The 9,943-nt window shown below is 54.4% G+C and overlaps 1 protein-coding gene across 5 annotated transcripts in view; it reads right to left on the bottom strand.

Moving 5' to 3' along the window:
- The window catches only part of Slc12a3 (solute carrier family 12 member 3), a 30,255-nt gene that overhangs the window by 19,420 nt on the left and 892 nt on the right, over positions 1-9,943 (bottom strand). For 2 of the 5 annotated variants that reach the window (XM_074055964.1, XM_074055966.1), the window contains exons 2-13: positions 9,328-9,471; positions 8,011-8,086; positions 6,983-7,078; positions 6,629-6,768; positions 6,194-6,304; positions 5,101-5,212; positions 4,776-4,906; positions 3,749-3,833; positions 2,569-2,723; positions 2,218-2,325; positions 1,794-1,917; positions 465-566 (exon numbers count right to left, since the gene is read on the bottom strand). In XM_074055964.1, the coding sequence (XP_073912065.1) occupies positions 465-566; positions 1,794-1,917; positions 2,218-2,325; positions 2,569-2,723; positions 3,749-3,833; positions 4,776-4,906; positions 5,101-5,212; positions 6,194-6,304; positions 6,629-6,768; positions 6,983-7,078; positions 8,011-8,086; positions 9,328-9,471 (1,384 nt within the window). Of the gene's footprint in view, positions 1-464; positions 567-1,793; positions 1,918-2,217; positions 2,326-2,568; positions 2,724-3,748; positions 3,834-4,775; positions 4,907-5,100; positions 5,213-6,193; positions 6,305-6,628; positions 6,769-6,982; positions 7,079-8,010; positions 8,087-9,327; positions 9,475-9,943 lie in introns of all 5 variants that reach the window. The other 3 variants (XM_074055963.1, XM_074055965.1, XM_074055967.1) reach the window with 2 other exon arrangements.

A 9,943-nucleotide genomic window follows, 5' to 3' on the forward strand; every position in this document is an offset into this window, starting at 1 on the left:
GCGCCATGCTCACTGTGGTCTATGTGACAGGTGGCTTGGGAACAGGCACAATGATGAATTTGGGGATAGTTAGAAAAAGGCTTCCTTGGGTCTCTTGACTGTCATCTGCCACAAGTTTTCATCACCAGCACACAAATCTAGGAAGTCTGTGATGCTGTGGTGTGAATGGTGCCCCCTAGAGCTGTTGCAGTGCACAGCCTGCAGCACTGCATGGGACAATCTTGTCTGTGACTTTGGGACATTCGCCTTTCCCTCTCTGGGGAATTAGACTCCTGGATTGGTGACAGAAGGGACAGACTGTAGACCGAGCAATACGTGGGTCTGTGCCATGTGCACAGCTCCTTGATAGTGTACATGGTTTCAATTTGAGAGGTGGCGTTGGGCTGCCCACCTCCATCCCTGACTCCCACCCCTGTCCTGACCCCTTGGCACCTCTTCCCATGGCAAATGGAGTGCCTGCTCACCGGGTGAATTGGTGATGGAGGCATGGAAGCAGCTGAAGTTGATGAGAGCGTAGGAGCACAGGAAGAAGTTGGAGATGATGGGGGCAATGGTGTTGAGCTCAGCTTCAGGGACCCAGGGAGAAAGAGGGCATTCTCTGAGAAACTCTATCATGTATCTGCCTGGCACCCAAACTCACAAGGTGGGGGACCCCAGGCAGGCCCCTGAGACTCAGTCTCAACCTTTGCATCTGTGAAATGGGTCCACCCTTTCAGGAAGCTCAAAAGGAATGATGTCTTGTAAGCCGTAAGCCACCAGTTTATAATACGGGGAGTGAACCCAGCCTTATCAAGCTATGGGATGACCAAGGACAGTGGCTGTGAGAGAGCTAGGATTACAGGGGTGAGCCATTGGTGCTCAGCTCCCATTAGACTTTCATCGTCTGGGCAGCCCTGCCACAGCTATATTTGGTTCAAGATCCAGAACCTCACCGGGCACTGGTGGCTCAGGCCTGTAATCCTAGCTACTCGGGAGACAGAGTTCAGGGGGATTGCAGTTGTACGCCAGCCCAGGCTAACAGTTCCTGAGACCCTATCTCGAAAATATCCTACACAAAACAGGGCTGGTAGAGTGGCTCAAGTGTAGACGCCTGTCTGTCAAATGTGAGGCCCTGAGTTCAAACCCCAATATTGCCAAAAAACCATAAATAAATTAAGAAAAAAAAAAAGGATTCAGGACCCAGTGTCGAGAAGTATCTCTGGGGGCAACAGTGGCCAGACTTTGGGGTAAGTTTTATAGATTGCTGATCGGTGGTGCCCCACTAAGATGCCTGTGAGCTGGTGGGGAGAGGGAGTTCCTTGCAGCTCACCCCACCCCACTCCTGCCTAGGGGTAGAGATGGGATCACCATGTCACGGAATGGCCACTGCCCCTGCTTGGTGTGGCCGCTTCTCTCCCCAGAGAAAGAAATCCTCTGTTTCCTCAGCTAGGATGTGTTGGGTGGTGTAGCAGTGTGAACGTCTGTGTGCCTACACATATGGCCTGCTCCTGTCCACCTAGAGGCACAGCAGCTATGCACTATTGCTCCTATTCTCCAAATGAGAAAGTGAGGCTCAGAGAAGTGAAGTAACTTACCCAAGGGGCATGGTAAAGCCAGGCTACCTAATTGATTAACATTCTTTGTCCTCAGGCCTCCCCAACCACAGAGCCCAAGGTGACAAGCATGCTTTGTCCGCTCAAGAGTTCTTCCCTGGGGTGTGGGGGTGTAGCTTAGTGGCAGAGCAAGAGTTCCAATACCAGCTCCCAAAACAAGTGTCATTCACTGGGCACCCAGTGAGCCTGGTGGCCTCTTACCGATAATGATGAAGGCCACAGCGATGACGTAGGCCAGCAGGTAGCCACGCACAGGCTCCTTGTTCTTGCCGTAGCCTTTGCCAAAGAAGCCGATCAGGGGGTACAGCTGGTCCTCACACAGGCACTGCAGGTACCGGATGCCATGTTCACCCCCTGACTGGACCTACTGCCTCTCCTCCCCAGGGCCACTGGCTCCAGCCCCTGCCTGCCCCTCCATGATCTCAGCAGGGCCCTTGCTCAGCCTGAGCCCCAGTGTCTGGCTCTGGAACCAGGACAAGGGTGGAGTGAGAGGGGACATTGCATCTGGTGGGCCCCAGATGCTGAGATTGCAGACAGGGTGCAGGGTGCCACGGGAGAGTTTGGGGTGGGAAACAGGAGCTCCTCAGGTCACCCCACAGGAAGGGGGATCCTTTCTGTGCCTTACCTGGAAGACTTTAGCAGCAGAGACGAGGCAGGCCAGGGCAGAGGAGAGAGTGGCCCCAAAGATGCCAGCCGTGATCAGGGGTGCGAAGGCTGACACCATGCTCATGCTCTGTGGAGACAGTGGTGACTGAGCTGGCGCCCCAATCCCTGCTAAGGGCAGGTGTTGGGTCTTGACACCGCCATGGGAGTCCACAGCCCCACCTGGGGACCCCAGGCCCACTTACATGGAGAGACTGGGAGCAGGAGCCCCACCTGAGTGCAGAACCTCTCCCTGAGTCCAGAGCTCAGCTCCCCAGCCATGTCCACCCCAGTCTGTCCCAGCACGGGGCAGGTCTAGCTACAGGCCCAGTACCTGGTAGTAGTTAATGAGGCCATAGCGGCAGCTGTGCTGCTGGGAGCAATTGGTAAAGTTCCAGCCATAGCCACAGGCCAGTCCCTCACAGGTGCCCAAGCTGGCAGTCACTGTGTCATTCAGGTCCCCAGAGGCATCACGCACCACACAGGAGCCTGAAAGGAGGACGGAGGTGTGTGTGTGGGGGGGTCTCCTTCTCTCCTTTCCCTATTCTCCAGCCCCCAAAATGCTGGTAATCTGAGAGGACACTGTGGACAAGTCCTTTGTCATGTGACAGATAAGAGCTAACAGGCAGGACAGGCACCAAGCCATGTACCTAGGGATGTGGAAGCAGACAATACTCTACCTTTTGTGTCATTCCTACTTTTCAAAGTCACAGAGCATAAATGACCTGCCCAGTGTCCTCCTTAATCAGAGACTGGGTCTCAAACCCTGAGTGGTCATGAGAGAGGCCAAGTTCCTTGGCCATCTGTCAACAGGCTGCCTCAAAGGTGATCACTGGGAAGCAAGTGTGCCTATGAAGATCTTAGTTCAAGGCAGGTGTTAACAACCCGGGCCTGGGTTCAAAGCCTGGCTCCCCTGCTCAGGGCTGTGTGACCTAGGGCAGGTCAGTCAACCTCTCTGAATCCCCATTTTTTTCTCTGTAAAATGTGGGGCATGACAGTGACCAGATCAAATGTGATAAACCATGTAAGGGCCAAGCAATAGTAGGTCAGTCATGGGTAGCAAAATCCTCATGACCAAAGGAAGAACACCTTTATACCAACTAATCCGGACTCTCAATGTCTTGTTTTGTTTTTTGTGAAGGGTTTTTTCAAGCTAGGGTCTTGCAAACTATTTGCCCGGGCTGGCTTTGAACCATGATCCTCCTGATCTCTGCCTCCTGAGTAGCTAGGATTACAAGTGTGAGCCACTGGCACCTGGCTCGGACTCTCAATGTTTGAGGGTCTAGAGGAACCTGGCCTGACCCCCTTCACCACAAAGATGCTCATCACAAGAAGGCAGGTACCCAGAAGCAGGCTTCCATGTGGGGCTCGAGAGCCACCATGTCCACCAGGCCCATTTTTCCCTGTTAGCATCAAGCCACACCCTGTGACCCACCCCTAGTGTCAGGGCTCCATGGTCACTGCAAGGTTTGGCAGGATCCAGTTCGTCCCACACCACTGGGCTGGTCACTCACCAATGGTGGCTGAGATGGCCAGGTAGGAGACAGTAGTCCAGAAAATGGCCATCAGTGTGCCCTTGGGGATGGCCACAGCAGGGTCCTGTAGGAAGGACAGTGGTTATCACACAGCCTCTCCTTTAAGCCCCTGAGCTTTGACTGAGGCCAGGATGGGCAGCAGCCTCCCACCTCAGAGGCCCATTAAGCACACTGAGAAAGACCCTTGTGACTGAGGCTATACATGGCTTTAGTCACAGGAGTGAGACCATATCCAAGGGCCGGGGGAGCCCAAGGCAGGAGAGAAAACCAACACCTGGGCCACAGAGGACATGTGGCCAATACTGGTGGTGGGAGAGGGGAAGGAGGAGCCCTGCTGGCCTGGCTCTGTGGTCAGCCTGCCTGGTTCAACTCATTTGGAAGTGGGTGGTAGCAGGTGACTGCTCTGTTGGTGAGGTGAATGAGTCCACGCTCCCTGATCTGGCCCGGCTCACCTGTAGGCTTCAGGACCAATGAAGTCACTATGCACAGACCCATCTGTCAGGCTTCACAGCCATAGATAAACAGGAGTGGAAAGAAGAGCCCCCAACCTTCTGCTCTGAGAAAACTCTCTGCTCAGGTTTTGTTAACAGTAATAACAATCCTGGAGATCTGAGAGCTCCAGGCTGGCTGGGCTGGAGCCTTGAGTGCCAAGCAAGGGGCTGCCTACATCAAGGCGGTGGACAGCCCCGGAGGGAGGTCAGCCCAGGGCTGACATGCATGGTCAAGGCTGAGTTTTGCAAAGTCACAGCTGGGTCAGTTTCCCCAGGCCGAGAGCGCCAGGAACTAGAGAGGAGACAAGCCCATTTTTGCCCTGTAGCACAGCTGGTCAAGAAGTAGCCACAGATTAAAGTAGAAAGGCACTGATTGCAGTTGGGTTGAACTGAGCTGAACTGGACTGGATGTGAGAAGCTCTGACTCTGCCCAGCTCTGTGCCCAATGGCAGATCCTGGCAGGCCATGCTCCCAACTCGCCTGGTGCCAACACAGGAAGGATGTGTTCTACTCACCTTAAGGTCCCCGGAGATGTTGGCCCCTGCCAGGATGCCTGTGGCTGAGGGGAAGAAGATAGAGAACATCCCGAAGAAGCTGCCATCAACACCCCGCCAGCTGGGCACCAGGTTCTGCACAAAAATGTCCCCTGGGAAACCAAGGCCTGAGTCAGGGCTGCCTGGAGGGCTTGACACTGTACCTGGGCCAGCAGTCAGCTTCTCCAGCAGCCCCTGGCCATGGAAGATGGGTACCCATCTTCCTGGTCCCCATACAATGGGACAGATTCATGGACAAACTGTTCCTGTTCCCAGAGCCATGGTTGGGGTCCCCACCTGCACATACCATGGTAGCTGAAGAAGCCTTTGGAGGCCTTGTCTTCAGATGGGGGGATCAGTGTCCCCACCAAGTAGTTGGCAAAGGAGACCATGATGACAAGGAAGAACAGCACCTGAGCCTGGGGGTGAAGGACTCCAGAGGTCAGATTGTGGTTCCATGCCTTCAGGGAGCCCCACCAGGGAAGCACTTGCCCAGGGTCCCGCACGCCATCATTCCCACATTGACTCATGCAGCACCCATCACTCAGCAAGCTCTGTCCCAGGTGTTGGGGATATAGCAGGAAGCTAGATGGCAGGGGAATCTTGTGTTGACTGATTGTGTAAGATGAATTCTGAGTAGGAGCAGATAGTGTGATGGGACGAGTTGGGCTGTGTTAGCAAATGGCATTGGATGGTGTCTCCAAGGAGGAGATGTTTGAGAATATGCAAAAAGGAGGAGGAAAACCAAGTTGTAGAAAGACCTGGAGCTTAAGCTTAGTGCTTTTGAGGAAGAGGTGGCCAGAGAACCGCAGGAAGAGAGGCAGCAGCAGGGCCAGGTCCTGCACAGCTTGAAGAGCCCCCTGGCCAAGGCTGCTGACTGGAATCCAACACTTCTTCCTTCTGACTTTTGGCTGGTCACATGGTTCAAACAAAGCTCATGCTTTCCAGCCTCTCTTGCAGCTATGTGCAGCCTTGAGACCAAGTTCTGGCCAATGGGATGTGGGCAGGAGTGATATGTGCAGCTCTAGCTTTGCTGGAAAGGGACAGGGGAAGGGGATTCCCTCCCTCTCATTTCACCTTTTCCCTTTCCCTCTGCCTGGACCACAGGCAGGAGATGGTAGCTATTGTGGAGCAGGTGGACAAGGACCACACCTCAGTGATGGAGGGAGAAATCTGTGTATCTTTTCCCCACCATGGAAGCCACCAAGCTGGCCCTGCACACATCCTCTTGTACAGTTACATAAGAGGAACAAAGTCTCTCTTACTTAGGATTTCTTTGTCACAGCAGCAGAACTTCAAGCCTAGCTAATACACATAAGAAGGAAGAGAATCAGCAGCTGGACTCAGACCTTATGATCCTGCTTCCAAACTTGGCCTCTTCCCCCTCACAGCCTCCTTACCTTGGACTCCCACTCCATGCCAGCCAGGGAGATGCCCAGCAGCACAGTGACCGTGATCACACCGACAATGCGGATGTCATTGATGGGGTCCACGATGGGTGTGTCATGCTCCTGGTGGGGGGGACAGACTGATCATGAGCCCCTCTATACACCTGCTCCTCTGGACTCCCCCACTTCCCTTAGGGTCCCTTGAACAGCAAGACCCAAACACAAGTGCCTCCCCTGACCATGGGACCTCCAGAGGTCACCTGAACGACTTGGACCAAAAGGGGACTTGGAGGATAGTCTTTACTTGATGAGATCATTATTGTCATCCACAATGACCAGATGTGACCTTGGCCCCTGATGGGCAAAATCGGACAGGGGAGGAAGGCCTGGCCTAGTGGCCCCCAGAGCACAGTGGGGTGGCTTCCCGGCTCCCTCTGTCCCCCTTACCTGGAGCAGGTCCCGCACAGTCTCCGCAAAGCCCACGGTATGCATGGCCACACCCACAGCGTTGGCAAAGGCGAAAATGAGGCCAATGGAGCCTCCTAGCTCAGGGCCCAGACTCCGAGAGATGAGGAAGTAGGTGCCACCTACCAGGGCCAGAGCCAAGAGCCACAAAACCAGAGGAATCAGCTGATATGGCCGAGGCCATCCTACCACAGGTCAGGAGGCAACTGAGGCCATCGTGGGGTGTGGAGCCCATTCAGGTGCGGTGGGGCGTTCTAGGGTGGGGGTAGTTCAGAGACCCTTCCCAGGGTGAAGGCAGGGAGTCTAGGGGAGGAGGACCCTGGGATAGGGACACACCTGATTTCACCTTGCCATTGGTGGAGATGGCTGAGATGGACAGGCCCGTGATGGAGGTCACCATGACTGAGAGCAGGATTATGACCCAGGTCAGCACTGTACAGGGTGAATTTGAGACCCGGATACTCAGTCAGGGTGGGTCCCAGGCGCGGAGCTACTGAGGGAACCGAGTCTGCCCTGGGATTCCATCGGGCAACTCCAATTCCTTCTCTTCTCTGAGCCTCAGGGTTTTTTGACTTTTGTTTTTTTTTTTCTTTTTTTTTTTTGCAGTACTGGGACTTGAACTCAGAGCCTACGCCTTGAGCCACTCCACCAGCCCTTTTGTGTGTGAAGGGTTTTTTTGACATAGGGTCTCACAAACTGTTGCCCGGGCTGGCTTCTAACCACGGTCCTCCTGATCTTCTGCCTCCTGAGTAGCTAGGATTATGGGCATGAGTCACCGGTGCCCAGCTGAGCCTCAGTTTTACCATCTGAAAAACGGGTCTCTGTCTACCTCCTGGCATGTTCTGAATACCCAGAGAACTCGTGAACCAATGGGTAAAGGGTTGCTGGTATGGAGGGGAGGGTGCTTTCCTTTGAGAAGAAAAGCAAAGCTACAGGGGCTGGTGGAGTAGCTCAAGTGGTAGAGAGCTTGCCTAGCAAGCTTGAGTACCGCCAAAACCCACGAGCATCTCTGGGTGCCCCATTTTTACTCAGAGAAGTTAAGAAACTCACACAAGGTCACGCAGCACTGTGCAGAGCTAGCATTTGCTCTCTGGCTTTCCAGAATGCAGTTCTGAACGAACATACTCTGCAGTAGAGATTAACTAGGAGAGGGTAAGTGACTCACTAAGAGCAAAGAGAGTTGGGGAGAGCAGACTCTATGTTCAGTGTGTCTCTGCCACTGCAGGGACCCGAGGCTGCCCTGGGGTGGAGGAAACCTGGCTTAGGGTGTCTTCCACCCAAGTCCAAGGCTGCTCCCTCGGGGCCTTGGTGGTGGAGAACCAGGACTCAATCACGTTCTCCCACCTCTTCCCGGCACCACTCACCAATGCCGGCCTGTGCCGTAATCCAGGGGAGCCGCAGGTAGAGGATCACGCCCCAGATGTTGAGCATACAACGGATCTGCGGGAGAGTAGGGTCAGAGGCTTCCTGGGCTGGTGCCAGATACCCTGAGGCTCCTAGGGGTGTCTCTAGACAACAGGGCTCCTTACCTTGCTTTATCCACTTCCATGCGTCAGGCCCTCTGCTCCGGGGGCCAGAGGACGGACCTACCCTTTCCTCTCATCTTGCCCCCTCCAGCTAAAGCGTTGTCACCTCTTGCCCTATTTCAAGCCCAGGACCCCACATCTGCCAGCCCCAGCCATGGCCCTGCAGGGTCTAGGGTTTAGGACAGTCAGCGAATGCCAGCTGAGACAATGCCCCACTCATAGCAGAAACTGGAGCTCAGAGTGGCGACCTCAGCTTTCAAATTTAAAGCAAAGCTGTGATGGAGGCTGAAGTCCCCGGGTGTGTGTGTGTGTGTGTGTGTGTGTGTGTGGTGGGGGTCCTGCTATGGTCTTCGGCCCCAACAAGGTGGGGTAGGAACATGTGACATTCACAACCGTGGGGGAGTTCCAGCGTCCTCCATCTGCTCAGAGACGCTAAACGGGCCCACGTCAGGGTCTAACACTCGGGAGGGTGATCCCCTCCCTGACTATGGGTCTCTGGGTGTGTGTGGCCAATGCGGAGGGCGGCTCCAGGTTCCGATAGAGAAACAGAGTCACAGTCGGTTAGCAGAGTTAAGATCAAAAACTGGCTGCCTGCCTCCCAGAGCAGGACTGAAATTTCTCTTTTATCCCAGTCCCATAGTCTGTAGAATCCCAGTGTGTCTTCCAAAGACAAGGTCACTTGGTTCTTTACTTTTCTGGGGCCTTATTAGTGGTGTCAACTACAGCAAACCTTTTCCTTGTCACCATGAAGTCCAGTGGAAAGAAAACAGGTTTGTGGAGTTATGTCTTTAGTGCTGCCCCCTGGTGGCTGTGAGGGGAAAGTTTCTTCTAATAACTTTCCAGGACTTCACATCCATTAATCCATGTAATGCTCATCTCACAGATGAGGAAACCGAGGCAGAGAGTGGTTAAGTAACTATCTCAAGGCTACACAATTAGTGAGTAGCCAAGCAGAGATCTGATCTCAGTCTAGCACACAGATAGGGGTTGAGAAGTCCTAAGCTGAGAAAATTTAAGGTCACTGTGCCCACGGGGAAACTGAAGCAGGGCCCAGGGTTGCCCTAGCCACGAGAGCCTGAGACTCACAGCTGACCCTGGATGGAGCCCTGTCCCTTCCCTCTTTCTGGACTTCAAGTCCAACCACACCCCACTCACCATCACCCCTTTGACCCAGCCAAAGCGCACAGGCTCTCCGGGGTTCTTCTCATGGTTGGTGCCTGCCTCATCCTCCATGAGACCATCGGCCAGCTCGTGGTTGGGCCGGCTGTCAAAGGCCAGGGTGTGCAGGTGGCTGCCTTCCTGCTGGGAGCCCAGAGACCACCAGTCAGGCAGGCAGCGGTGTTGAGGGCTAGGTGTCTGCCACCAGTCCCTGCCTGTCCCACTGTGCCACACCAGGCAGTCTCCAATAGCATCACTGGCATGGTGCTACTGGAGGGGCTCTTATAAAGCACCATGGCTGTGCTGGGGGTGTAGCTCAGTGGTAGAATACTTACTAGTGTGCATAAGGCCCTGCGTTCCTTCCCTAACTCCAGGAAATAAAAAAAAAGTTCCATGACAGCAAAGAGATGCCATGGAAGGCTCACGGTACAATCCCTCCCATCCCCTGCCATGCAGTGGACTCGGAACCAACCAGGTAGCCTCACAACCTAAAGAGGGGGCCACAGTTATTGTCACCCCTGAAAGGTGAAACAGCTTGTCCATGGCCACACAGTGGGTCCCTGGCAGAGTCTGGAATAGAACCCAGGCCTCACCCAGATGTGGTAGTCTCCTG

Source organism: Castor canadensis, chromosome 15 (assembly GCF_047511655.1).
Source record: "Castor canadensis chromosome 15, mCasCan1.hap1v2, whole genome shotgun sequence".
Classification (NCBI taxonomy): domain Eukaryota; kingdom Metazoa; phylum Chordata; class Mammalia; order Rodentia; family Castoridae; genus Castor; species Castor canadensis.